The sequence below is a fragment of the Chaetomium strumarium genome (assembly GCF_033439665.1).
Source record: "Chaetomium strumarium strain CBS 333.67 chromosome Unknown B0T15scaffold_1, whole genome shotgun sequence".
NCBI classification, from domain to species: domain Eukaryota; kingdom Fungi; phylum Ascomycota; class Sordariomycetes; order Sordariales; family Chaetomiaceae; genus Chaetomium; species Chaetomium strumarium.
The window spans coordinates 5,794,037-5,820,845 of NW_026944429.1; the positions used below are offsets into that span (position 1 = coordinate 5,794,037).

A 26,809-nucleotide genomic window follows, 5' to 3' on the forward strand; every position below is an offset into this window, starting at 1 on the left:
CACTGGAGGTGAAAACGGATCGACAAGGCCCCTTCTGTCCACTCACCGCTACTGTAGCTGCCCCCCCGGCTCGGGTCGCTGTTCAGTTAGCAGCGTGATGAGAATTGTGAAGGGGCGCATGGTTGGTCCGGGGTTGAGGGAGGACTTAAGGACCTTCCTTTCTGGTCGCGCCGAGCCTGAAAGCACGAAGCCTCGCATGTGCGGTTGGAGAATAATAAGGCATGCGTAGTCTGCTTGTCCCAGAAGACTAAGGCGATGTGGATGGGCCCGGCACTGAGACAACGTGACCCCAGTGGGTCACTGGCAGTGGCACAAGAGGTCCGTCCCACGGCATGTCTCGGGGAAGGGGGATCTCGTAGGGCAGAGAAAAACTCGGCGTTGCTTCGTCTCGCGCGTCTTGACGAACAAGCACGGGGCGAAGGAACCGGGTGGGCTCGGATCCCGTCCGCGAAGCGGACTCTTCCAGTTCCCAGCCCCATGGCATCTCTTGGGGGGGGGGGGGGGGGGGGGTTCCGGCATACAGGCCACAACCCTGCGTAGCGCGCACGATCCTCTCGGGCGGGGCGGCGATTTCACTGGCCGAAAAGGCCAAAGCCAGCGAAAATTGGCTAGGACAGGCCGTCGTGCAATCGATACTCAATCAACAGCTCGCTCGGCCGACTGCATAACGTTAATTCCCAGCGCACAGACACGTGCTGGCGTCAACCCACTCTGATGAGCACGTTCCTGAGCGAGCCCATGGCCCAAGTGCCAGGATGTAGGTGCTGAGGAATGGACGTGCACCACGGCATATTCCGTTGCTGACGGTGAGGCTCTGGAGTTCGGTAATTTGGCCTACCCGCCAAGCGGCCGGCAATTGTGAATCGTTTTGATGAGGTTGGGGACGAGAGTGGAGCCGCCTTGGGTACTAGTACACTAGTATTGTTGTACATACACAGAGCATGTAGTGGGAAACAGCAGCCACACGACAATATAGGGGAAAGCCTCCAGAAGCGCCTTGATGAGGTTTTTGGTGATGGTGCGTCATGTGGATATGCCGCGCAGGGGCCCCACCCCCGGGAAATATGAAACACAAAGAGATCGAGATTAGCTATGGCACAGTCTCAACGACAAGACTCGGTCCGTTCTTGTGCCGCCGTCTCGAGTCCAGGATCTCATTGGCGCGTGCCGTGACTGATGAGAGTCGAATTGCGCCAGATATAAGGGGTTATCGACCGGGCTCTGCAGCCTTGCTGCGCCAGGCTAAGCACTCCCGGTACTGCCCTGCAACAAGCAATGCACTCGGTTTGCTTTGTGAACACTCATGCAAATGACCCTCGAGAGATTCCTAGAATGCGCGTGTCTCGGCCGGGCCCATATCTCAATGGTCGCCAGAAAGCGCACTGATCGCTTTTCATTTCTCTTGCCTTGGCGAGCAGCCACTTGCTTTCGTCGGCGGCGGCCATCATTAAGCCGGGTGATAAGGCCCCCATGAAAAGGGGAAGAAAGTTGCGGTTACGCCTGATAATTGCGGTTGCACCTGATGAAACGGGGTGAATAAAAGCAGTGATAAGCTACCTACCTACACGTGTATGCGAGAGAGATCGGAGTGGAGGCACAGGGCGAAACCACCTCGCTGCACGACAGAGATCTTGACAGATGCGCGGCGTGTCGATCATGATGTGGAGGGTCGCCCGTCCAGGGTTGCGCTCATTGCCGGGTCTTGGCGGCGCAGAAATGGAAAGGTGAGCAACCCAAATCGAGCAAGCAAGGGCCCCAGCCAGGGTCGCCGTTGCCTGCCATCCGTTTACGGTATCCCGTGATTTTCAGATGGAGGACGGCAAGATAGATGAGGTGGCTGCTGTGCATAGGTACCATAGCAGTGTAGCGCAAAAAAAAAAAAGGGGGGGGGGGTTGGTTTAAAGTTGTTTTTATTAATCTGGTCCGCATTTCTGTTAGTTGGGCTCTCCAGGCGGCGAGCTCAGATTGGCTGCAACTCGCCTCTGTCCCCATCACCCCCTTTTTCAACCGATGAAGCTGCAAGATCCCTAAAGAGTCTTTTTCAGGCCATTTTTCGATCGGAATGGGGAGTCAATGTTGGGTTGAAGGGCCGATTTCAACCCGGCTGGATGCAGCGTGGCGTTCTTGATGGCGTTGGCACGGATTGGTCCCGTTGAACAGAGCCAAGTCGGTGATCTCCCTGAAGCCGGGCGCCATCCCGTGATCCTCCTCTGCCCCTGTCCTGAGCCCTGACCTACCTTGCCTTGCACTAGCGGCTCAATAATGGAAATACTGTACTTCCGTACTGTGGCACATATATGTTACAGTAGGTAGGTACGTACCTTATGTACCGGGAGGTTGTGGTTCCCAGAGCCGCAGTTGTGTCTTCGGGCTATCTCCACAACTCACCATTGCGACATCCGAGACTACCACCCAAGCTGCCGGGTTGTTCCTGTGGCACGGATAAATAAGATGATTTCGCACTGACCCGGTAGATTGCTACCAATGCCACCGTGTGACCGCTAAGTATGATGAGATTCTCGTATCAAGGGAAACGTGATATGAAAAGCTGCAACTTCAACGCTTGGCGATCTGAGAAGGTGAGAAGGGCTGATACCATACACTAGTTGCCTGCAGAGCAAGTTACTACCTACCTACCCACCTAACCTGGAAGTTATGTCGCCCTCTCTTAGTGTACGCCATGGCCAGAATAGCCATATTATCCAGCATAGCTGAGTCAAACCCAGCCGCCAGACGGACGGGGTCGGTTACTGGCAGCGATACATACATGTGGCACATATCCGTACCTACTTAGAGTGACTTATACGTAAGGGGGATATCATCGCGCCTATCGAGGTCACCTAAAGGATCCAATGTATCCATATCATCGTGAAAATATGAATAATACTAAGCGGCTCAGAAACAACCCCGGCCTTTCACCTCCACCGTGCTGTTGCGCTTCAACATGGACACTAGTTAGTAGTCATCATCGTCGGGCCTCACGACAAGGTCGAGGCGGACTGTGCGTACACAAAGACCTACGGTACCTGGCAGTGCTCATTTCAACATTTCGACAACGTGAGAAAGAGTTCATGATCCTGTGACTGCATTCCGCGGGAGTGCGCCTCCCGGCTCTTCCTCGCTCAAATTTAACGGGCCCAGCCGCAGTGGCGCACCGAGTGTGCACAACTTTCCTGTGGTAGGTCGACCGTTGCTAAACCGGCGTTCAATCTTGATCCCCTCGGGGAACCCTGTCGTTCTGTAACATACCCCTGCACGTAGATCGTGGTCCGTGCGTCTTTCCAGCAGTGAAGATGGATGGCTTCAGTTCCACACTTGCTCCTGCCAATCTCTTTTCCCCGGCATATCGAGATGAGGTGACTTTGAATTCTCACATCATCAATCTCTCAAAATGACCCCGAGATTCGGACGAGCCGAGAAACGACACGTGAAGTCCCAGCATCTGGGGTCCGGCTGGTTCGTTACTGTCGATCAGGAACCGTTGCACATTGCTGGCTGGTTCCTGATCCGCGCCCGGTGCCTGACAATCACTCGTCATGTGAAGCCGAAAGCGCATGAAGCCTTCCGTTGGAGTCATTGGGCCATGTGCAAGAACCGGTGATATCAGTGGACGCCATCTCCCCTCATAACAGGGCAAATTCCGAGACATCCCCTTCCACCTGCGAAATTCGGCCTGGCGAACACTGCACGGAGGTATGTAGGGTCGAAATGGCTGAAATTTTGTGCTGCCTCTCCAATCTCTCCGCAGTCGATACCGGACGTGGTGAATGCTTCGTGTCTCAAAATCAGGATGAAGAGCCAATGTCGGGCTGAGGGTTGACTTGAAATCGGCGACCTACCAGGGTGCCCTGGTCACCGCTGCTTCCCGTTCTGGTTTAGCTTGTGTAACTAGTGCTACTGTAGGTAAGTTTGCTGTGCACGCACGAACAGAAAACAGAACCCTTCCAAGACCTCAACCGACGACCATCATCCCACCGCGAGCTTCAGCTCTTTCTCAACCTTAATGGACCACATATCGAACGCCAACCGCCACCAGTTGGGTATTTGGTAGCACGCAGCAGATTGCCTACGCTTCCCGAGATGGCCGTAGAGCTCATCTTGACTTCCAGTTTATCTAGATCCCCTGGGCTGCTATCCCTTTTCTCGACCTGTCATCATCTCTGTTGGGATGCCGGGATTCTCCAAGGGACGTACCCCACCGGCTGTGCCGTCATTGGCAGTTGAATGCCGGTGGCTTGCAGGGAATGCTGCGGGACCGGGCTGCCGTACCCTTGCTTTCTGGTGGGATCGATGTGGGCTCGCCCACCATTGCGTTTTTCTTCCTGCATATTCCCGATGCTGGTCAACTTCTGCTGAGGTCGCCGGTAACGCAACGCAGCGACGGACGAAGGAATACCGTGACCACGACAAAACCGTCCGCCCGGGGGTGATTCAACTGGCATAGCGACTGCAAAATGGAAAGAGAGTTAGTGGCCCAAGGCTTACCGTGTAAGAAGGTTGCAGAATCATGATATCCACACATGACTGCGCACCTGGTGGACTTTGATGCTCGGACAGCGGTGAGCGCCATTGAACGGCCTTTGTCCACCAAGCGGTAGAGATGTGAGAGAGGCTGGCAGGCATCCGTACATGTCCGTTTTGCGTGGGCTCCGTTCCGAGCCGACTAGGGTGCCGTTTTGCAGGCAGTTGCTCGTAGCCTGAGTACCACAGTGGTATGCGATCCGCAAAGACACAACAACCGGCGCTAGAATGACCTCTCGTTTGCTCAACCGACTTCTGCGTCATATCCGCTGTGACGATACTGGTACTACAGGCGCACCGCAAAAATCTTGTTGGGTGATGTTTTGTTTGGCAACCACGGCGTCGAATCAGAGATCGTTGGGCCTCCTGCAGAGGTTGGAAAGACGTCACAACTTTCCCAAGGAAATTGCTCGAGAGCCCCCTTCCGTGTTCGTTCCGTGTTGAGCGTTGGAGCTGGTCCACTCTGCCACAACACAGCAGTGGGGAAGGCTCGCGGTCGAACTGGGAGGAAGATAAGTCTACAGTGCTGCGGGAGATAATTCCTCGAAGCTGTGTAAAGCAGGCTGAGCTCAGTGAAAGTTGTAGGCAGGAGAAGCATTGGTCAGAGTCATGGGATATACGGAGTAATAAGCCACGCGATGTCGACTCTCACCTATGGTAAGCTCGACGCACGATACTATAGGTATAGGTTGTGGTAGCTGATAGATATCTCGGGGAAGGGGACTCTTCCTCTTACGGCGAGGGTATTAGTACGCTGCCCAATTAGGTCTAAGCACAGTTCACAAGACCCCTCAAAAACACCCCACTAGCAGACCCACACATCTGTTTGCTCCTGCCCAATGAGGTCTGGCTTCCTTCCCTCCCGGCATTGTCGAATGGCAATTCCCCCAATTCGATTCCTGCCAGTTCCCCTGCTTGAGAACCACAAAGCGGAGCCTGCACTGCTTGCTTACCCGACGCGGCCGCCTCGCCAGGGCAATGCACACAAAGCATCCAGGTGCCAAAACCTGCTCTCAGCACACCCTCAGCTGCCTCTATGAACACAATGAGCAGGCCGGCAGCGTCACGACAGGGGGAAAACAAGCCCTTGCGCCCAATTGGGCTCCCGCAGCTGCTGATATCGACCGTGAAATTGCAACCTTGAGCAAGCCATATCAAGAGGTAGTCCCTGCATGAGTTTCTTGGCTAGCCCGAGCGGATCTCACTTACCGGTTTGTTTTTGTGTACTGTGTATTGTAATTTTCCGGTTGGAAGTCCAGCATTGTAACAGAAAGCCGACTGTGTCGAAACTGCCTGATCTGAATACCACCTAATGGGTAGCTCAACCAGCAGACATACCAAGGTCCTTGGAGTGGCAGGCTCCTGCCGATGGCCCATCTTCGGTTTTCCACGAAGAATCTCTCTCAACCACGAACAGAACAGCTTGCACACTGGATCAACCTGAGTATAGGCAGCCACGCCTCTGTCTACAGCACTATACAACAGTGTAGAAGCGGACATATCAGCACCCAGACGACAGGACGCGGTAATATCCCGCGAGACCCGCAGGTTGCGTCGTGGCCAGTCTGGCAGGGTGACCCTGACTCCAGTGCCACTGCATCACCCCCGTCTTTTGCCTCTGGAGCCCTGCTCTGGGTGGTGGTTTTCTGGGTGGCCATTGACCGCTGACTTCATTGTTTCCTCCCCGGGGTGAGTGGAACCGCCCCTCGTTAAAGCTTGGCCGTCCTCCCTCTGTTGTTCTGACTCCCTCGCTGTCGCCGAAGAAGGCCATCGCCCAGCGAGCAAAAACTCGACCGGAAGGCCGCTTCTCACTGCTGGGCCGGCATTTGTGCAGCTGCCCCAACTCTCACACTTTCGGTTGGTGTATTCGAACTGGCAGCCCGCACTTACACAAGTACACTACACGCCTCAGATTGACGTCAAATCCCCGGATCGTCCTCAGCAAGCCCTTGTTTCGACGTGAACCCACGCCCTGTTCTCCCTAGTTTGGCTAGTTCCGGTGCGGTTTTGATCTCGGCGCCGTCTCGCCAGGTACCGGACCCACGGCCCTAGGTTGGTTTGAGCGTCCTTGCGTCAAGCATCACCGGATCTCGAAAAGAAACCACAGGTCCACATTTCACATCGCCTGGTGGCTGATCTCCCAGAAGGCAGAGAGAGGGCGTGCCACCCCACTGCGTTCACCCCTTCCCTCACGGCTTGAAAGCCCTGCTCCGCGCCATTCGGACGACATCCCCGCCCAAGTCCCCCCTCGTCCCAATTGACAAGCGTACCCTGGCAGGGGCCCTTGGGAAGGATATTTCACGCGCCGATCACTCTACCGGGTAGTCGTCAGAAGTTGCTTGAAACCCCATCCACACCCAGTCCCGCCTGGCCGAAGAGGGCAATAAGGTTCAGACCACTCCTGCTTGACCCCTCGACCCTCGTGTGAGCCCATGCTTGCGCATGCCACCCGCGTCAATCCTGTTGCACCCCTCGAAGACACTTAAGGGCGCTGATCCGTCCTTCTCGACTCACAGCCGCCACGCTTGATCAGCATCGCTACTTCTGGTTGATCTCACTTCCAAGTCGGACCGGAAGAGAGACCACCACGCCGACCGCACTATCGGGTATTCACCATGACGATGACCGTGGATGACCACAGCCGGCGCCGCTTCGGACCACCCCTAGGCTTCCACCATATGCCTTCGTTCACTAGCCAGCCGCAGTTCTCAGACCCTTGGCACTCGTCGCCGTCCCCGACGGGACCGGCCCCTCCAGGCGCGGGCCAACACGGGCTGTACACCGGGAACCAGGACAGCGCCGGTCTACCTCACTTAAACCTCGCGGCCCTCCCTAGGCAACCGCCGAGCTCACAGCACCCGCACCCTCCACAACAGCCGCAGCACACGGGGACGACAGGCAGCGGCAGCTCCATGGCGCACTACGGCTCTCTCCCCGTCTCGGCGGCATCAGCAGGGAGCGCCCCGATGGCAGGCGTCTACAGACAGCACGATCTGCTCTCGTTGCCGCCAGATCCTTTCAGTCTCAACCGAGTCCCGCAGCCGCCAACGTCGGCGGGCTACGACAACTCATCATACACCAGCGCCTCGTCCCCGGTGAACGCTACGTATGCAACAACTTCGGCGTCCCCGTACGACCAGCTGGGTTACGCGCCGGGGCCGATGAGAGGGACCTTCTCCCTCGGGCATGAAGACGGCTCGAGGAGGTATTCGCAACAGTTAGTAGCCTCCAGCTTGTCGGAGCTCCGCCCCCCTTCCGCCGAGGGCGGCACAGGCGGAGGTGCGCCGGGGTTCACGTTTTCTGACTATGACCACAGAGGTTTGCCGCCAGACGACAGAAGGAGCTTCCAAGACGCACTGGAGGCCAGCCACGGGATGCTCTCGATGAGCCAGGAGACGCCGAGAAACATCTACGACGTACGCAACAGGGGCCGAGGCTCGGCAGACTCGTACGGGTTCCCCTCGACGCACTCGTCAACTTCGAGTGTATCATCGGCCGGATTCAGCGGGTACTATGGGGGCTCCATCGACGGTTCGGTCAGCGACTATTCGGCAGCCGGCTCGGACATCGAGTCGCTGTCGGGACGCACTCTCCCAAGACCGCAGGGCCTCATGTCGGCCCAGCCGCCGGCACCGCAATCGATGATGGGCTCGTTCAGCTCCAGGGTGTCGTCCAGCGCGCAGAAGAAGCACAAATGCAAGGTCTGCGACAAGCGCTTCACCCGGCCTAGCTCGCTACAAACACACATGTACAGCCACACGGGAGAAAAACGTAAGTAAACCCGGCGTATTGCCTGCCCAACCGAGCCCAAGCTAACCGAAAACCACACAGCGTTCGGCTGCGAGGTGGAAGGCTGCGGCCGCCGGTTCTCGGTGGTCTCCAACCTTCGTCGGCACAAAAAGGTGCACAAGAGAGGGGGCGAGACACCGTCAGACACGGGTTCCGATGACCACCGGTCACCTTAGGAATGGTGTACTAGTTTGCCTTGGATTGGCCGAACCAGTCCCTACCGCACCTCGCCCTCCAACTTGATGCGCGACGACTCCATACATAGACTTGAGACATACGACCTTCTCTACTTCCGACCACTCGCTGCATGCGCCTAATTTTTCGACACCTGAACTTGAAGACCAAAGAGGAAAGCACGTGACGTTTCCTCGCACCCGAGTCGTCACCCTCGCCGGCTGGCGGCGTCCCACGCCCGACTCTACCTCTCTCTCTCCCTCTCGCTTAGAGTTACTTCACATACACTCTTTTAATAATCTGGAGCCCGGGCATCCTCTGACGGTTGGGGCTCAGGGGCTCCCCTTCTAGCAGGCGACCGGGGATGCGATGCCTTGGCGATACCCTCATGGATCGGCGTTTTGGGTCATTTATACTGGGTCGTTGTCCGTATGGTCGGGTTGATATGGTCAGGCCAGTTTCCTTCGGTTCCCTCGCTGCATGTGTTACATTCTCCTGTTCCATATCGGCCGTCAAAACGGGTTCTTTCTGGGAGTTTTATGGGCTGGGATGGGCTAGGATTTCCGGAGGGCGGGGTTTGTTCATCCCATGACACAGGCCGCAACGTACACGATTTGTTGCCCTGAGACGATGTGGAAGATGCGTTCCGGGCTGTCTATTCTGGCGGATGACGACAAGGAGTTGGGGATTGTACAAGCCATAGATGCAGGTATATTGGCCTACCTTATTACCTACCTACCTACCTTACCTACCAAACCACTACCTACCTAGGTACCTAATCATGTACTATTACCAATACCTCTCGGTGCGCCCACCCTTCTTTAATGGAGACGGCGGCCGAAATGAGGCAAATAATACCAAAGATAATCCCAATCCCGTCGGGCAGTGCCTGGCTCGAGCCTGGTTCCAACTTCCAGTCCTCTTTGTGGCAAAACCCCTATTCGGGTGTCTTTCAAGGAAGCAAGCAAGCTAGCTAGGAGCACCTTCCCAGTTGCACCTCGGATTCCTTCCGTGCCTCGTACCCACCGAGTATTAGCACCGCAGGTCCCGGTCATGCCAGTGCGTCCTCCGGCCTGCATCAAAATGGGAATGACACCTGGCCTCTGCTCTCGAGTCCTCCAAGGAACCATTGGGAACCAGGCTATCCATTGCATCATGCGCGAACTACTACGGCCACACCTCATCTAGGCGCCGTTTCAGGACAACTGCGCTTTCCCCAACCGCAATATCGAGGATACCGCAAAGAACACAACACGACCGCAGCATCCCCGCATGCCTTGCGCTTAGGCATCGTCCTACCGGGTGAAGCTCAACCCAATGGGGCCGAACACAGCGTCAGAATGGTACACTCTAGGGGACCGATTCCCCGCCGACGCCGTCCTGGTTGGCTACTCGGGGCCTAGGTGAGGATCGGCAGCAACTGCCCTAATAAGTTGTGTATCCTCATCACATCTTTTCCTACCTATTACCTTTGCCTGCCATCGGCCACCCTCACCACCCGCCGCAGGACGCCCTGCACATACAGTAACTACTAGTAACTACATAGTATGTACTGTACCTGCCAATGGATGGATGGGTGTGGGGGGAGCCTTTCTTGTAGCCGCGGCAGTTCATTTAAACGGCTCGGCTCTACCTGACGGGAGCCGCTGCACATACACAACAACGTAGGTAGTTGAGGCTCACCAACTGCAAGTCAAGTCCCCAGCATTTTATGCTCGCATCGCGGCGAAGACCAAAGTTGACAAGGGCCCGAGCTAGCCAGACAAAAGCACGGAACTTCATCCTTATCCTGTGTGTATTCCTACATGCGTTGGTTGATACACGTGGGAAGCAGAGGCTCGAGGGCGTTTCATCCCCTCCCCCATCCCCCCGCGTCTTCACATGTGCACCGACAGGTCAGCAAGGCGGGCATCAACAAGGGTGGAAAGGAAGGATGGCAAGCCCATGCTTCGTGTGTGGATAAACTGTGGAATTCCTGCTGACTGGTGTGTTCGGTTGAGTGACGCCCCGAGCTGCCCGCCTCGGCTTGCCTTGGAAAGGGGCCCTGTCTGTGGGGTGGGACCCTCGGAAGGTGAAAGGGCAAAGGGCAAAGTGGCCGGAAGAGGAAGCGGATCTTCGCCGCCCTTGCTGTTTTCTTTGCATGGCCACCGCTTCTCTCCTCGCCCGCCTGTTATTGTTCGCTGACTTCACGCGCGACAGTACCGAAAACTACACCAGACGGCCGTTGTTTTCGAAGCGGAGAAGACCAATAGATACACAACAGCGGAGATGCTAGAGCACACACAGTAACTGACAGCTTTTTGACACCGTTACCAAGGAAGAGGAACATGCTGTATCTACATACATGTAGGTGGGTTCAGTGTGTACGTACAATACATACAAGTACATACATCGCGGCGAAACAAACCAAGTGACGACCGCGTACAGGGATGTCCAGAGTCCGCGGTTTCAAAGTTCGTGCATCAGTGCGTGCGTTGCAACAACAGGCTCGGATCATTGCCTCTACGGGGCAACCCTCCTCGAACAAGCACTGGCCCGGTGCGAACACCTTTCTGGAACACGCCGATCGGCCGCAGCCACTTTTCGGCTCCGGTACTTCTTAACGGCCGTTGTTGCTGGGGAAGATCGCGGAGGCGGGGGCGTCCTTGATGTGTAAGTGGAACCGGTATGCCGCATCGTTGACACCGGCACGGAGCACGCCCGCCTCGGCAGCTCGAGTCAGCCACGCGGACACCGCTCGTCTCAACGTCAACGTCAACCTGAACCGCACGACCGCTCAAGTGGCGAGGTCGACGGGCATGTGCAGATATTACCTCGATATTGATCCGTCGGGCCCCTCTCTCAGAAGATACCTTGATCTCCTTGAAGGGAGGCGGAGTGGGCCGAGGTGACATTCCGAGAACAACTTGGTGCAGAGCCGAATTGGGAAAAATCAAGGACCGGAGAGCAAGAGCATCGTCAGAAAGCGGCCCGCGACATGATGACTTCGACCACAAGCATGTGCAGCCATTCCTCATCGGTACTTGTGTATTGTACAATGATGACGCACTCGACAAGCCCAGTTCCATCACGAACTGACGGGCAGCTCCTCGATAAAGACCCATCAACGGGCCAATCCTCCAGCTTGGACGTGGCCAGCCGGGACAAGGGCAGGCATGGAAGTCTCGGTGTCAAGACGACGCTGGCAAAACGCGTTAGAAACCGGTCTTTGACCGCTTGTAGCGGAGCGGGCCTGTATCGTCTTGGCGACCGGAAGGGGATGCAGACACGTGTATGATAGTAGTTGTTGTAGTAAGAATACACATAGTGGCAGTTCGAAGCGGATTGATGCCAGGTTTTTGTTGCTTGTCTCTTGGACGTCACGAGTGCAACAAGTTGTTGCTTCAAGTTGCTGCCGAAGGGGTGCGAGACGGCAGCTGGTCCCACCCATGACGTCGATCTGCGAATGACAACATTCGCCTGTTTACCACTCCCTACAAGACAAGTATGGAAAAATACAACGGGACAAAAGTACCATGCTGCCATTATATTCAGAGCTACCAGTCCGGATAGATTTCCGCACTTACGCCTGGCAGGCTGCTCGAGATCGGGGCTGCCTCAACGGCCGGCCAAGGTAACTTGGAAGACGAGCTGAGGTCCTAAGTCGCCGCGGCGGCATTCCGAAAATGACACGGACCCACAGCTAGTTTCAGCCCAATCACGACGTCATAACGCGACAGATAGTTACACCTTTCGTATGGATCGTCAGGGTCCTGCTGGGCGTTGCGGGGAGAGCTGTAGTGACGGACGGGATAAACGTACCTGGGCAGGCACCCAGATTGATGGCCGCAGAAACTGATTGTTTGGACAGCAACCGGCGATGAGCTACGGGCATTTGACTGAGGATACGAATAACTAGTGCAAGAAACGGGAAATATTATTATGCCTGACAAGCTGAAGTGCACGTAACTTACAGCTACCTTGTTCTGTAATTACACACAACACTGAAACTCATACTCGCAAGGCGGGTTATGACCCCTACTTTCAGATTTCTCAGTTGGCCGCCTCGATTTGCCGATATTGTCAAGGATGCACCTTCGGATGCACTCTGATGAAATTGCCATCTGCCAGCAAAGAGATACCCATCCCACGTCCAAGGAATTTTCAATGCCCATGCTTGCCCTTGGTACATTCAATAGCCACACTGCAGTAAGCTGCTGCAGCAGAGCGCATTCGCCGACTTCAACGACTTAAACCCCACATTGGCTTCCTACATACAGCCAACCAAGATGTGGGAAACTGAGGGAGACTGTGAGAACCTGAAAGAAGACACAGGCACACCAACAACTAGGCAGAAGTAAAACCAAGTGCACAAGGAAACGCACCTTACGTCACAAGCCCACACACACACACACACGCAAAAGTCAAGGTGACAGCCAGCTTGCATTAGGTAGAAGGGGAGGCTCTTCTTCGAGATACGGATACAACATAGTATCCGTAACCGATAACACTTCACCGCGCCAAGAGTGCTATGATGTCATGGGATGTTGCTAGCTTCGCCGGCTTCAAAGTTCTCCTTTGGGCCCTTGGCACCACATACCTTACCTAAGGTAATTCAAAACTGAAGCCAAGACGGTGTCGAGCATAGACCGTGGCTTACATTACCGTTGTTATGTAAGTTACCGTACTAAATAGTCATGAACGCGGAATGCCCATAGAATCCATTGCTTCGTGTGTTGCAGGTGTTGGAGGAGGGTAATGTACACACACAATTTCACGTAATTTACAAGTCCCGAGCCATACTGTGTAAGTGCGAACATGGGAACCTCTATACGAATTTACAGATGTTGTCGTTACTTTGGAAGACAGTACAAAAGAACTAGTAAGCACATGTACACGGCATACTTCCAGGACAATAGACTCTGTTCTGAAGCTTTACCTATGTATAATATCTGAGTAGACTTCCAATGGTTGTTCTGTAAGGCCAGGGACTAACATACTAGCACACGCCAGCATACAATAGCAGGACAGACAAAATACGTGCCACATGGAGCCCGGTGGCACCTTCCATTCACACCCCTCGCTGTGTCACAGAGTAACTTACCGCCCACCGCATAGCTCCGCTTCGCCGACGACCCTCAAACTTTCTCAAGACTAATAAAACTCGACATTTGCTGTATTGATGGCTAAGGTATGCTCTGAAAAGGACCGAGAAAAGCCCGCTAGCCGCCAGGCTGTATTCCATGGCAAACTGTACGAAAGGTAGGAAGGAAGCGACATTACGCGGCATAGCGGGTTGGCACCGGCCAGAAAAATGAATGTGTGGAATCCTGAGGATTGGGAAGGGAGATCTGCCAAAATACCTATACACAGTAGGTAGTACGTGTAGTAACGTGAAAGCCCGCAGCTAGAAGGAAAGGGATAGGTATGAGAACCGAAGATCCCCGTTAGGGCCATGAGAGTCCCATGTTACCGTTACTTTGGCCCACCGACACGGAAACCCCGAACGCAGTTGATGAGGCGCAGACGAAAGATTCATTAATGCCCCATGCAGAATCTGAAACAAGCCATGATCTCATCGGGCAGGGCACAGGTGGATGCACTTGCAAGCAGAACTGTAGGCTAATAGGTAAGGTAGTAATCAACGCCAGACGGAAGACAGCGACGGGCTAGAGTAGTATACGGATTAATCTGTATAATACGATGTACGTATGTTCGTGTACTGTACACTTGAGAACCAGTATTTCTTACCTGAAGTTCGTGAGTGAGTTGGCAAAAGGACAGGTATTTCGTTTCCGTACTGTATTATTCAGTTCGTTTCATGTGTCCAGTTCGACTACAGATCCCCGTCTGCGTGGAACTTGGGCTTGCAGCCTCTACGTGGTCGACTTCGGGTCAGTTCGGTCCGCACTCGGACATCCTTCCATCAAGCACAGGGGGGCGCCCGGCTGAGAAAGGACCCCTAATTCTTGAGCAGGTGACGTGATGAGCGGTCCCAACTTCCAACATCAGCTAGCCAAGGTAAAGGTATCCAATACGAACGGCCCTGAAACTCTCTCGTTCATGACTGGCTGTATCACTGTGCATACTACTACTACTAGTCCATGATGGTACCCAACCGTAATCAAAGCAAGTCGAACTGGGGGATCTAATGCACTCCGCTACCATACACCGCTTCCTGTTGGAACCAGGAGTGATTCAATGGATAGGGGGGACTCAACTAACGTGAGGATGGACGTGGGCCCTGTGCGCAGTCCGCCGAGGAGATGAGCCTGACCGGGTCCGGGATGCGCGTCTTTCGGAACACAGCCACGAACGCTGCGACAACTATGGAGGGCGTTGTAGTGAACGTTATGCGAGAATCGGCCTCAAGCTGACCGTCCGGAGGAAGATTACGGGGGATAGGTAATCAGCGCCGGTCCGAATCAGGGTTTAGCCGGCTCCGGCGCGGCTTGGATATGCCGGTTCATCCGTTCATCATTGTCTGCATACCAGCAGTCCAGCAGTCCAGCACAGCACGGCGGTGTTTCGCGTTAGGGATCCCATATGAGACTGAGGACCAACACGGCCTGGGGGTTGAGTTGATCCTCGACCCCGGTTTCCGCAGCGCCTCAAGGGCGTTTTCTCAGCTTGGATATTGTACTCGGGGCAAAAAGCTGCGATACGACAGGACGGCCAGTTGGAAAGCGGACGTGCGTGGGAGCCGGTCTGAGAGCCATTCAATGAACTCAAGACTATTACCTGATCTTGGTGGCAGTAGCTCCGGAAGGCGGATGACTACGTCTCAGCCGCCGGTGCTCCTGCCCTGTCATCCAAGACAACCCTCCGGCGTGATACAGAGACTGGACGGGGAGTACAGTACTACTAGTATTCCACATTGTGCAGCACGACCGGCTTCTGGCTGAGAACAGTCACGGTCCCTGAAATGTTGTTGTGTCACCTGTTTACGTGCAGGCTTGTAGTAAGAATGTTCTTGTAAAGGTTTGCTGCGATGCTTCACCATACCAGCTGTCCGATGGCCCTTGCTTCTTAAACGTCAATGTTGGCATGCTTGGAGGAAACCTTGCCGCTGATAATCCAGGCGTTGAAAGCGGAGAGTGACGGTCATGAAACAGATCACTGGCAGTTGCTGCCGGTGTACCCAATTCAAGGGACTCCGGAGTCTTAGGACAACGTGGTCGACGATGTCAGGCCAGTTCCGCCATCGATCCTATCAGAACAGCGATCATGATTGGAACCTCTAGCAAACGACCTTACTGCGCAGGCCAGCTTCACTGGTGGTGCGTATCGTACATATACATACGTCTTGAGCACTGGCGATTTGAATGCTACTAGTGTGAAGTGCACCACTCAGGCTCACGGCATTGGACACGAACCAGTTGCAAGAAGATGAGCAGGTTACTTACCAGAGGCTGCCTACCAGGTAAGACACTAGTCTCAGCAAGTAGAACATGTTAGTGATCGGGGGCTTAAGAGCTTGGGAGCGGATGGGATAGTGTTAGTAAGGTAAGTCATCCTCTTCCACCACCTCACTGCCCCCGAAACGATTATGGCAAGATTGAGGGAGCAGATGACTCAAACATCATTTCTCCATGTGCAGAGTAGCAGGTACCGTCTCCTACACGTTGAGATTCAAGCATCTTCAGGAGTGAACACTACTAGTACAATGCAACCCATCCTTCATGCTCGTCTTCCTCTACCCCTTGCCCTTCCGCCCTAGCCTGCGCTGTCTACTCCCTGAGACATTTACCCAGCCTGTCCAAACTCCCAGCTGCTGTCATAATGGACTAGGAGTTGATACCGAACAGCAACAGCACAGGAGGCGGGGGAAAAGGTAAGCAGGTACGAGGCACTAGCAAACATAGCATGTAGAATAAGGTATCTTAAACATTAATAGATCAATGCCGAACAAGAAAATAGCAAAGGCCGGTCTAGCCCTGTCAGCAACATGGGTTTCGACAAGAGAGGATGAGAAAAAGAAGAAAACAGAGGCCCGGGAGGGTAGACAACTGAAATGTCGACCCAGCCCATGTGGCCTTGTTTTACACCCCCCTTTCCGGCCCTGGCAATATATACACACACATCAGCCAAGCCAATACATGGTCGTGGTCTCAAAGCGCCGTCTCAAGTGGATGTCACCCCTCTTGCTCTGTCTCTCACCGGACCGACCAGAAGTGTATGCCAAACGCCAAACAAAGAGAGTCAGTCAAGCCATGCAACAGAAGAAGCAATGGGAAAAATAACCGCGGTATAACAAGCCCCGTTTTGATGACGACCTGGACCCCGACCCAAACCCGGTAAAACGCCGACCCGCCAGCCCAGATGATGCATGTGTCTCCTACCCTTTCACAACCGCCCCTCCTCTAACCCGGCCGGTACCGGCCTCCTAGGCAGCAAGGGCAACTAAACCTGCGGCACCCCCTTTCTGCCCAGCCCCTCTAACAACTCTCGAGGTGGGATCCGCTGGATCCCATTGCCCCGATCGAACATGGACGTCGGGGCCGGCACATATCCCTCCCTCTTCTTCCTCAGCCTGTCCAGGAACAAGCCCCCGAGTACGATGAGCAGCATCAGACCCAGCGAGATGGCCAGTCCGATGAGTACGACGAAGACGAGCGGCATGTGCCCGCCGTTCTTGGCAAAGTAGTTGCTCTTCTCTGAGAAGACGCGCGCGATGCTGCCTGCGTTGCCGTCGTTGCTCGCCGTGAGAATGAAAGGGGTGAACGAGTTGCCGTCGAAGAGGACAGCCGAGGCGGAGCCGAAATCGGGTAGGACAATGGAGCCTGTGAGGAGGAGAATTTCGTCATCCTTGACTAGAGACGAGCTGTTGTGCGAGGATGTAAGGGAGAACATTTGGAGGCCGTGGATATCGGTGCCGGACTGGAGGGCAGACTGGCCGGCTCGTTGCCACGTCGAGCCGTCATAATTCATGAGGTAGACGGAGCCGTCCATGGACGAGGTCCCGGCAGCCCAGACTTGACTGCCGTCGCTTGCACCGGCAGTCAAAACAGTCACCGGGCCAGGGAGCTGGTCGGCGCCAGGGTAAGAGTCCCACGTCTGGGTGCCTGTATCGTACTTGGCGAGGAAGGAGGGAGCGGTCATGTTGATGGTGAGGTTGCCGCCAGCCAACAGTATACTGTCGGTAGCCCACATCAGGGAACTGACGTTACCGTTCAGGTTCCGGCCAGCCTGGTTCCATTGGGAGGCCGTGGTGCTGAAGAAGCACACACCTGGGCAGCCGAGAGATCCTGCTGAAGTGAAGGATCCTCCCACATAAACGTCCTTGGTGCTTGAATGCACAGCTATGGTAGAGACAGTGCCGTTCCCGCCAGACAGCGCAGGCGGTTGCGTGTTGAACGACCTGCTCGCCAGATTGTAAGTAACGAGGCCATTGACGTTACCGCCATTTACTGTCCCGGCCACTTTGCCTCCGGCGAAGAGGACGTCCCCTTCCACAGCCAAGGCCATGAACGTCGAGTTGGCTGAGAGACCATCGCCAAGCCCAAACACCTGGTCGTTCTTCGAACCGTCGAGGATGACAATGTTGTGGAGGGTGGAGCCGTCCGTGGCACTTGCAGTGAAATGACCGCCTAGGATAGTGAGGTTCCTGCCGTTGTTGCTGTCGAAGACACCAGTCAAGACGCCGTCGATATCGCCGGTAGCCAAGCCACTGTCCCGCTTGCTCAGGCCGGTCGAACTAGAGGAACCCGCAGGAGGTTGGATGTCCACGGGAAGCCGGCCCAGGGTTTCGCTGCCCATGACCGCGGCACCCCTAGCCCCAAGACCAGAGGACGAGAGCGAGCCAGCATAGAATGACGGACCACCAGTCATGTTTAGGATCGAAGCTGAGAGCACACCCTCAACGAACTCAACCGGGAAATCCAGATTTTGTAGCCAGTTTCCCTGTGAAGGAACCCAGACACCGAATCCGGCCACCCTAACCGCTGCGTTGTTGTCGAAAGCTAGGAGCTGGTCAAAGTCTCCATTCACGCTTACCACAACCTCTGGAGTTGAACTGCTGATGTTCATGGTCATGCCGACGACCCGGAGAACCTGGCCGTTGACGCCAGCACCAAGCGGACTCCAGCTGTTCTTAGATGTGTCAAAGAGGGCGACGTTGTTGAGCCCTTCCGTTGCCTTCTCCGAGGTGTTGTTGAAAGCGCCGCCGACATACAAACTGGTGCCGTTCAAAAACATCGAATTCACTTTGCCGTTGAGACCGCCGTCGAGCGACGAGGCGTTCGCATCGTTTCCCTTGAGAACAGCAACGTTTCGCATGGTGCCCGAGGTGAAGTTCCCCGCGATGAAAGTAGACTCGCCGGACGTAGCCAGGGCATTGACGGCAGATCCTCTTGGGAAGCTCGCACCCAGGCGGTTGAACGCAGACTCCGTGAAGTCACTGGTGTTAAGAGCTTCCCCAGGGGTGTATTCGTAGAGCCCGTTCAAGCCACCGGTGCTGTTGATCAAGGTGAAGCTAATCCGCTGTGCGACAAATGTCATTTGTGCCAGGGACTGGCCTGCCAAGGGGGTCATGGTGACCTGGGGACGGAAGCTGCTTGAGCTCGCGTCGACGAGGCCAAAGTAGATCTGGTCATATTTGTCAAAGTTGTTGGACTGGTAGAGACTGACGTCGATTGGCTCGCTCTTTGTGGCGTCGGCTGTCATCTGCCCAGTGAGTTTGACCTGGCCTCGGGTGGCGCACGTGTTATCTTGCAGGCACCCAGGGGTGTACAGGTTGATGGAGTAGTGACCAGATTCTCTGATATCGGGCGTGAAGACAACCGAGGCTGATGTGTTGGTGATCGGGGCAGTAAGTTGAGCGGTCAGATACTCGGCGGTGCTCTCGTGGGAGGGCGTGACAGACCAGGGCCCAGTCGCGGTCGCTGTGGATGGGAATTTGAGACCGGCACATGTAGGCTCGTTGAATTCCTGGATGGCATACGAATATATATCATTGCCAAACAGCTCAATTCCATTCAGGCCTCCGCCGCTGCCATAGAAGTCCGAGATGTCGAGGCGGAATGCATTCATGCCGATGACATTGACGAAGTGGAAGTCCTGGAACGTGATAGAACTGTTGTTGCTCAGCGGGCACTCGCTTGTGCAGCTCGCGTTTTGGCGTGTCACGGGATCGATGTAGGTGAAGTTCATGATGCCGTTGATTGGCATGGCCGTGAAGCGCCATGTTTTCGTCCCCCTCCCATCCTGGTGCGTGTTGTACAAACGCAACTTAGTAGGTCTGAATCCATGACCGAAATTCGCCTGCCAGAAGCCCGGAACGTTGTCCTGCAGTAGCCAGGTATTTCCTGCCCCGTCTGCACCGCTCGTCTTGCAGATGATATTCTTGGGGTCGCTGAACCCTGAGGTTGTGCTTGAGGAGCCGGCACTGATGTTCGCTGTCGAAAGATTGATGATCTGTCCGTCGGGCGTGCTTGGGGTGCTCGCATTTCCTAACCCAGTAAAGCTACCGCCGAAAATGATATTCCCGTTGGATGCCTTGGTGATAGACGTGACCGGGCCGTTGAACCCGGCAAACGGCAGATTGTTCCAGCTCCGTCCTCCCTCCCAGGCCAGCGCATTAGTCGAATTCGCGCCCACAAAGCTTCCCCCCACGTACACCGTGTTCCTGTCCTGGTCGCAGAGTAGTGCGTTGACCTGGCCCGACAAACCCGGAAGCGGTGTCACAACGGCAGTAGTTGGATCGAATATCGCAAAGGCAGTCGACTGCAGTGCTGTGGCACCAGAGTCAAGCTCCTTTATGCTTGTGAAATTTCCACCCAAAACAATTACCGTCCCATTGTCAGTGTTGAGTGCGCACATTGTGCGAATGCTCGCGTCCGTATTGACAATGGGCGCGAACACGCTGTTGGGAAGCCGGGTGAGGAGCTGTTCGGTGCCATTGCTGAGAAAAGAGTGCTCGTTCTGTTCCTCGAACTGGTACAATGATATGCCCGAGAAATCCCCACCTAGGACTACACGGCCAAGTTGTGAGAGGTCGAGGTTCGGTGCAGGAACAGGTGTGAACGAGATGGCGCATGCTGGTGATGCGACAAGCGACGAGAGCAGGACGGCCGAAGGGATCATGGAGAAGGGATCGCCGCGAGCGGCGTGGCGCCGCCCGAATGGTAATCGCATGGCGCTTTGTTCGCGGACCGGTAATAATTATCGGGCTTGGTGGCCGACGAGCAATCAAGGTGCTCAATGGAGTGCCGTCGGACCCAAGCTACCAACACAGTGGTGCCATAGCAGGTTGAAGAATCGTGTCGAAAGTCACGTTTTGGCGTGGCGGGTGTTGCGCGTTCAAACTAAATGACCTCGTCACACGAAATGTTCGGCCGCAACGCGAGGGAACCTTGCACCGATGAAGCAAGGTTGGAAGGAATTAAAGAGGGTAATGAGGGCCGTCGAGAATTCGGGTTGCGTCGTTTGGTCAGGTGCGACGAACAAAAAAAAAAAGGAGCGGACTTCGACGGCTGAGAAAGTTTGTTTGCGATTGAGCTCGAAATCAAGGATCGTGAAGTTGGGCCTCAGTCAGCTTGTTTTCTGACCAATATGGCGTTCTTGCTAAGATGACGGAGATTGGGCGGGGCGGACACGATTCTGCGAACCTCGGGCGCTGGCGCTCACTGGTCAGCTCGGCATCGCTAAGCCTAATCAGGCTAGACGAAGTTCCAAAAGATGGGAAGGGGATCTTAAATGCAAATGATGGGCTCGTACCAAACAAACGCTCGATGTTAAATGTCCTGCCACACGATGTTAGTCAGAGAATATTTTACAGCGGCAATGCCATGATGCGTGACCCTGCGCAAGCTAGTAAAGCATACACAAGGCTAGGTCAAACCGGCTTGAAGTTGCTGTACAATCTCAGAGGTATCTGGACCCTTCCGATTCGTGTTCACCGGGGTTGCGAAAAAGTGGAGTTGGAAATGATAAGAATGACACGACGGATGCACGAACCTCGTGTTCACTGTTCACAGCAGTGTCCCTGGGTGACCCAAACCGATGATGTTTCGAGCGACTCCAGCCACTCTTGAACTTCGATACGCAGACGGCCGTGCGTACAAACGTCCTTGTGGTTCAGGCGTCCTTTTTGTGGTGGCCGTGCGTCGAAGCAGTTGGATAGGTACTTTGAAATGAGTGTAATGATATCTTAGAAAAACGAGTGGCGCGGGAAATCGGGTGCCGACAGGTGACGCGGGCGGTTGAGCTGTTCAAGTTGTCGAATGCGATTCCTGGTTTGGCGTTTCTTGTCAGAGATTCTGGCTCGATGGTCAGAGCAGAGGCGGATCAGGGGTTGCGCACTGTTTCGCGGTCGATTGGAACACAACGAGCGGCTCTGCAAACGCTGAGCGGAAAAGAAAGAATGTGTCTGTGGGCGTCACCGTGCTTTTTTTATTAACTCGGAGTCCGTACTGGGCTTCGTGCCACAGCAGTTTGCGAGTAAGAGAAAAAAGAGTGGAATAAAGTTGGTAACAATGGCAGAAAGAGTGTCGTTTGTTTCCCGTCCCTAGCTATCTCCAAGAGCTTCGTCTCTTGCGGCAGCCTAAGAGAAAGAGAAGATCAATGGAAACAAAAGAGCACGAAGGAACAGCTGCTAACGTAGGTACACAGTAGTACTAGTTCTAGGCCCACCGCTTGTCGGATTCAGGGGCCGCTCATGTTGCATGGCAATGGAACTTCAAATCGAATTCCATTGGGCAAACATGCGCCTCGACAGGGGCAGTTCCAGCTCCTTGCATCCGTTGGCAACGTGGTGTGCGTAGGTAGAGCTCACACCTCCAACATCAACACCTCGGCTCTGCAATGAAGCATGCTTGTGTGCTTTGCATTTCCAGTTACCTCCTGTCACGGCAAGTTCATTACCTTACACCAAGATTCTGCCAACTCAAACATCGTCCGCCAGAAATTGACCTCAGCAGCTCCAGACCATAGCATGCACTACTTACCGTAGTACTTAAGCCACTGTGGTAGTAGAGAAGTGCATAGCATGCACAGTATATCCAATCCTTCGCTGGGAAATGCGGCTGGTCCTCGAGATATGGGCACATGTGCTTCATATTGGGAACTTCAAGTTCGTGAGTTGCAGCACTGAATACCTACTTGAGAATGTGCGTCTCCTTGTTGCGGCGGGAAACATGAACACCGGCACTTTAGGTACAGCAACAGGTCGACTCTAAGAACCACACATTAGCGCAATGTCCCGTGGTAGTATGCAAGGGCGGCCTTATAGATGCATGTCTGTGAGTAAGGCTGTGTTGACGGATGAGCCCCCTATACGACCTGGGTTCCCGGGTGCCTCTTATGAGGCCTGCAAGCAACGGCTGTCGGCGGCTTCATGCTCCCATGATGCTTCTATGGCGAGACTGGGGCAGCGCAGTCCGTCCTGGCAACGCTATCCCGAGGTTGGTCCATAACTTCATTCCCATGGGTATCAATACTCCATCCGTGCCAGACGCTTCACACCTTGCCCTTCTGTTCAACCGGCATCTCCAGCATTTTCATGCGCTTCTTGTACGCCATCGGGCTCTCCAATTCCTGCTGCTTCCCAGACCTAGCAGGGCCCGCCCTCGCCCACAGCCCCTTCCCCTTGCTCTTCGCAGTCGCCTCGGCTACCCTATACACTGCCTCCAGTTTGGGGCCACCGAACTCGGCGCCTGTCTTGCCCTCATACGTGGTCGCTAGGCCGTGCTTGAGCAATTCCAACCCGACATCCTTCCGGGGGAAGAAGAAGGGCGGCCTGCGGACGTACACTGTTGCCACGACCCTCTCGTACTGGTCACGCCTGTAGATATAGGCACGTACCCGCCGGTGTAGCACATAGCTCTCTAGGAAGGCCAGCGCTTCGGCTGCGTAAGGCTGCGCGGGCCGCCCGAAGTGGGCGCCTTCTGGGGCGTCAACCCCGGCGATGCGGACGGAGATCTATGCCCGGAGAGGTACATCAGCAGCGGCATTGGCGGCCACGTAGACAAAAAGCGACTCACGGTCCGGCCCTTCAGCTCCTTTCTGTCCTTTGGCACGTGGCGCAGCCAGCCCCAGCCGGCCAAGCGACCGCCCGGAGTGTGGAACATATGGAAGCCATCCCCGTCCCCGACACTTGTCACCTTGCCGAGTAGACTGCGGCGGCGGAAGAAGCCGGGTGTAATGTGGTCGGTGCCGGGGATGCGCCGTAGGTAGGATTGGTAGAACGTCCAGAGGCCTAGAGTGAGGCCAGCAGCGATAACCGGTGCGATCCAGTTGTGCGGCACGCTAAGGTGCTCTCGGATGCTGTTTGCTATTGTATCGAGCCGGGATTTCTCATTCTTTGTCGGAGCCGGCGTTGAAGGCCTGCGCGCATCGTTCCCCGTCATCTGCGTATGTGGTCGGAACCATGAAGACCCTTCGTCATCTTTGCGGCTGCTCGGCGAGGAGTCGGACGGAAGGCCCCATGGCATGGTGGCTTGACCACCGTCTCAGAGTGGGCGTGTTATGGTTTTCCTCGTTGGCGGTTGGTTGCAACCGGCAGATGAGGAGGGGACGGAACGGGGAGCATGGGGTTGTGGATCGGTCAGTTCCGTTCGTTGGCGGGGCAAAGCAGCTCAGGGTCATGCGTCTCCACTTCCCGCAGCCGTGCACGCCGTGCTTCAATGACTCAACTTCCGAGGTTTACACTACCTTTCGACAGTTTATTATTAACGTCTCCAACTCTCAAGTCGCGGATCGGGCTCAGATGCAGTATGGCAGCCAACAATCACAAGGACGAGGCACAAATAGCATACACTTTCATCCGCTTAAAAAGACTACTATGTACCTTAGTATGTTTGCAAGCTTGGTCATTTCACTATCGGCTCCCCATATGTCTCCCTCATCGCCACCAATGAGGTGGCTTCTCCTAGCGCATCTTCAATCTTCACCCGCAAGCAATCGCACACCGTATAACGAAGCTCTCATCGGCTGTCCCCCCAGCAAAGCTAGCAGAAGCAACCACCTTTTCTGCCTCTCTGTCTTCCTATCCGGACCGGTTGGCCACGTCGACGCGACCCTTCTCCATCCATTGACGCTTCCACGACTGTCTCATTGACTCGGGCACGGTTGAGGCCATGCATTTACCGCTGACATACATCTCGTTCTTCTGGAGGGATGTGCTGGCACTATCGTCAGTTTTGACAGGTGAAGACGGCACACCACCCTCGTCAGTACCCGGCAGAGTCGGATCTTGCTCCACATCCAGGTAGTCCTCCTTGGTCTCCGACACGCCATTGACCAGCATAAGGTGCTCCTTAAGCACCTTGATCTGTTCTTTCAGCACGCCCAGTCGGTAGTTGTCGCTCGCATCTCTCTCTGCACACTTGGGGCATTTCTCGTCGACCCGGACCGTGTCGAACCCATGTGACCACCTCACACTGCAGCCGACTTGTACTTCCCCGCGGTTGTAGGACTCCTCGAGCTCGCAGGCCCGGGTGAGACTCAGCCACTCGTAGTGGCTGCAGCCGAAGAGGAGGCGCTTGTGAAAGCACATGGTACGCAATGGTTGGGTTGCGGGACGGTTGGACAACTGATGCTGGCTCCGGTGAGCGTGATTTGATGGAGACTATCCATGCTTTAAATAGTACAGCCATGGCATCATGATGGTTGCTCATAGTAAGTGATACAGCGTAGGCAACAGCACTGCTGAGTAGGTGAGGTAGGTAGCCGTTGAGCTTTGAAAGGCATTGTCCTGCCCATTGTAGGGATGCCATTAGGATGCAGGGTGCAGATACCCTAGGAGATATCTCTTTGTTGATTGTTGTCTAGACATCTTGTTTACCGGACCACCCCAGACCTGACGTCTTTGTCTCTCTCAGGCTGTTCGAACAAAGTCAAGCATATAGCCAAGTCCAACAACACGGGCTGCAACACGGGCTGGTAAACAGGCACTGATACTCCTCATAACCAGGCAAAGGCCAAAATGGAACAGTACGGCCATTGAGTAGCAATTTGCGAAAGAGTATGTCGGCTGAACAGGGCCGTGGCGATGGGCGAGCACAGAACCGGTCCAGGACGAAGCCAGTCTTGCGCCGGCGGCTGTAAATTGCAGAGGGACATGCCCGGCTTATCGCTACAACCATCGCGCTGCCTATCAGCCATTTCTCCGCGAAACCGGCCTCACCCTAGTATCCTTTCCATCACGCCGCTCCGCAGGACCTCATGGAAGTCCCTCGCCCAAACTAAGCTGCTCCCTGGCCCGGCTTCCCCCACATGTGGTGCTTCGAACCCGACCCTCCTCAGCGTCTTGAGCAGCTTGCTCTCCACGTCGTCGGCCATGATCACCCCGAGATTGGCCTCAATCAAACACGGCAGGTCTGTCGTCGAGTCCCCAAAATACACTACCTTCTGCTCCTTCAACCCTTCCCGCAGCGACCGCATAGCCCTTAGCTTATCCCCAGCGGTAGCAAGCGGCTTCCCGCCGAGGTCATCCGGCCCTTGAATATCCCCGTGGGGCCAGCTTATCCCGTTGGCCACTATCCGCCTTATTCTGTCCCCGGCTCGACAGCTACCCTCCACTACACCCTTGATGAACCTCCCCGACCAGTTGACGCTCACAACCGCCAGATCCCACATGCCCTCCTCCCCGCCCATCCGCTCGACAAACTCCGCCAGCCCCTCCCTCACCTTCACTGCCCCCTTTTCTCCGTTTCCCTTCCCATCCTCACCCCCACCATTACCGCCACCATTGCTACCACCATGAGTAGCCGTGCCCAACGTGACAGCCCGCCGCCCCAGCTCCTCCAACCCATCCCCACTGAGGCCCCTGAAAAACCCTGCCCGACTGACCCTAGCCGCAGACGCCGCCTCCACAGACTTCAGGCTCTCGAGAAAGGCCACCTCGAGCTCCAGAGTCGTGCGCTCCTCGGCCGGCGGGGAGTACCCCGCGAGGTGGCGCGCGTGGGCGGCGACATAGTCGCGGACGATTTCTTCCCACAGGGCGGTCAGGGCAGAGGATCTGTCGTCGTTGTCGTGCTTGCTGGCCCTGGGCCGGGAGGCGGCAATGGCGAGGGAGACGAGGGAATGCAGGGTGTCGTGCTGGGTTATTGTCCCGTCGAAGTCTAGGAGGAGGAGGTGCTGGCCCATTTCTTTGTTGCTGTTTCCTTATGATTCGATTGAGATAATTTAGATTTGTGGTGGTTTGAGCTGGCACGGGCGGCGTTTTGGTGGTTTGATTTGTAGCGTAGTGAGTGGCGGCGGGCGCTGTTGGGCACGAGAGTGGGTGAGGTGGTCACGCAACCTGGGAGTTAGGGGTGCTTTAAGGGAATCAACCTGGAATGGATTCTCTCATTGAGAACGAAGATCGCCTGTTCCTGTTGTTCAGGTGAAAACCGGCTTAAAGTTG

The 26,809-nt window shown here is 55.2% G+C and overlaps 6 protein-coding genes across 6 annotated transcripts; 1 reads left to right on the plus strand and 5 right to left on the minus strand.

The window, feature by feature from the left end:
• Nucleotides 1-6,701: 6,701 nt before the first annotated feature.
• On the plus strand, nt 6,702-8,622 carry B0T15DRAFT_63534 (uncharacterized protein). The gene is made up of 3 exons (XM_062871141.1): nt 6,702-7,738; nt 7,838-8,292; nt 8,353-8,622. Exons 1-3 carry the CDS (start codon nt 7,137-7,139, stop codon nt 8,484-8,486), a joined length of 1,191 nt encoding a protein of 396 aa, XP_062726916.1. The 5' UTR covers nt 6,702-7,136; the 3' UTR covers nt 8,487-8,622.
• A 2,185-nt stretch (nt 8,623-10,807) lies between these two features.
• B0T15DRAFT_63572 (uncharacterized protein) lies at nt 10,808-11,999 on the minus strand. Its single transcript, XM_062871142.1, has one exon. It carries the CDS (start codon nt 11,586-11,588, stop codon nt 10,947-10,949), a length of 642 nt encoding a protein of 213 aa, XP_062726917.1. The 5' UTR covers nt 11,589-11,999; the 3' UTR covers nt 10,808-10,946.
• Nucleotides 12,000-16,786: 4,787 nt separating this feature from the next.
• Nucleotides 16,787-20,845, minus strand: B0T15DRAFT_63640 (cortical protein marker for cell polarity-domain-containing protein). The gene has a single exon (XM_062871143.1). The coding sequence runs from the start codon at nt 20,596-20,598 to the stop codon at nt 16,867-16,869; it is 3,732 nt and encodes a 1,243-aa protein (XP_062726918.1). The 5' UTR covers nt 20,599-20,845; the 3' UTR covers nt 16,787-16,866.
• Nucleotides 20,846-22,920: 2,075 nt separating this feature from the next.
• Nucleotides 22,921-23,810, minus strand: B0T15DRAFT_388985 (uncharacterized protein; the record flags this gene model as incomplete). The annotated part of the gene is made up of 2 exons (XM_062864469.1): nt 22,921-23,382; nt 23,445-23,810. The coding sequence occupies 2 exons, from the start codon at nt 23,808-23,810 to the stop codon at nt 22,921-22,923; spliced, it is 828 nt and encodes a 275-aa protein (XP_062726919.1).
• Nucleotides 23,811-24,084: 274 nt separating this feature from the next.
• B0T15DRAFT_520560 (uncharacterized protein) lies at nt 24,085-25,103 on the minus strand. Its single transcript, XM_062868511.1, has one exon. The coding sequence runs from the start codon at nt 24,956-24,958 to the stop codon at nt 24,449-24,451; it is 510 nt and encodes a 169-aa protein (XP_062726920.1). The 5' UTR covers nt 24,959-25,103; the 3' UTR covers nt 24,085-24,448.
• Nucleotides 25,104-25,191: 88 nt separating this feature from the next.
• On the minus strand, nt 25,192-26,806 carry B0T15DRAFT_571569 (uncharacterized protein). Its single transcript, XM_062870864.1, has one exon. It carries the CDS (start codon nt 26,548-26,550, stop codon nt 25,585-25,587), a length of 966 nt encoding a protein of 321 aa, XP_062726921.1. The 5' UTR covers nt 26,551-26,806; the 3' UTR covers nt 25,192-25,584.
• Between the last annotated feature and the right edge of the window lie 3 nt (nt 26,807-26,809).

What these genes read in the sequence shown, in the direction of transcription:
- B0T15DRAFT_63534 (XM_062871141.1), top strand. Translation starts at nt 7,137, where the DNA reads ATGACGATGACCGTGGATGACCACAGCCGGCGCCGCTTCGGACCACCC. An exon ending in TCGAGGAGGTATTCGCAACA is followed by an intron (nt 7,739 to 7,837) that starts GTTAGTAGCCTC and finishes CTATGACCACAG; the next exon opens with AGGTTTGCCGCCAGACGACA. An exon ending in CAGCCACACGGGAGAAAAAC is followed by an intron (nt 8,293 to 8,352) that starts GTAAGTAAACCC and finishes AAAACCACACAG; the next exon opens with CGTTCGGCTGCGAGGTGGAA.
- B0T15DRAFT_63572 (XM_062871142.1), bottom strand. Translation starts at nt 11,588, where the DNA reads ATGGGTCTTTATCGAGGAGCTGCCCGTCAGTTCGTGATGGAACTGGGC.
- B0T15DRAFT_63640 (XM_062871143.1), bottom strand. Translation starts at nt 20,598, where the DNA reads ATGCGATTACCATTCGGGCGGCGCCACGCCGCTCGCGGCGATCCCTTC.
- B0T15DRAFT_520560 (XM_062868511.1), bottom strand. Translation starts at nt 24,958, where the DNA reads ATGTGCTTTCACAAGCGCCTCCTCTTCGGCTGCAGCCACTACGAGTGG.
- B0T15DRAFT_571569 (XM_062870864.1), bottom strand. Translation starts at nt 26,550, where the DNA reads ATGGGCCAGCACCTCCTCCTCCTAGACTTCGACGGGACAATAACCCAG.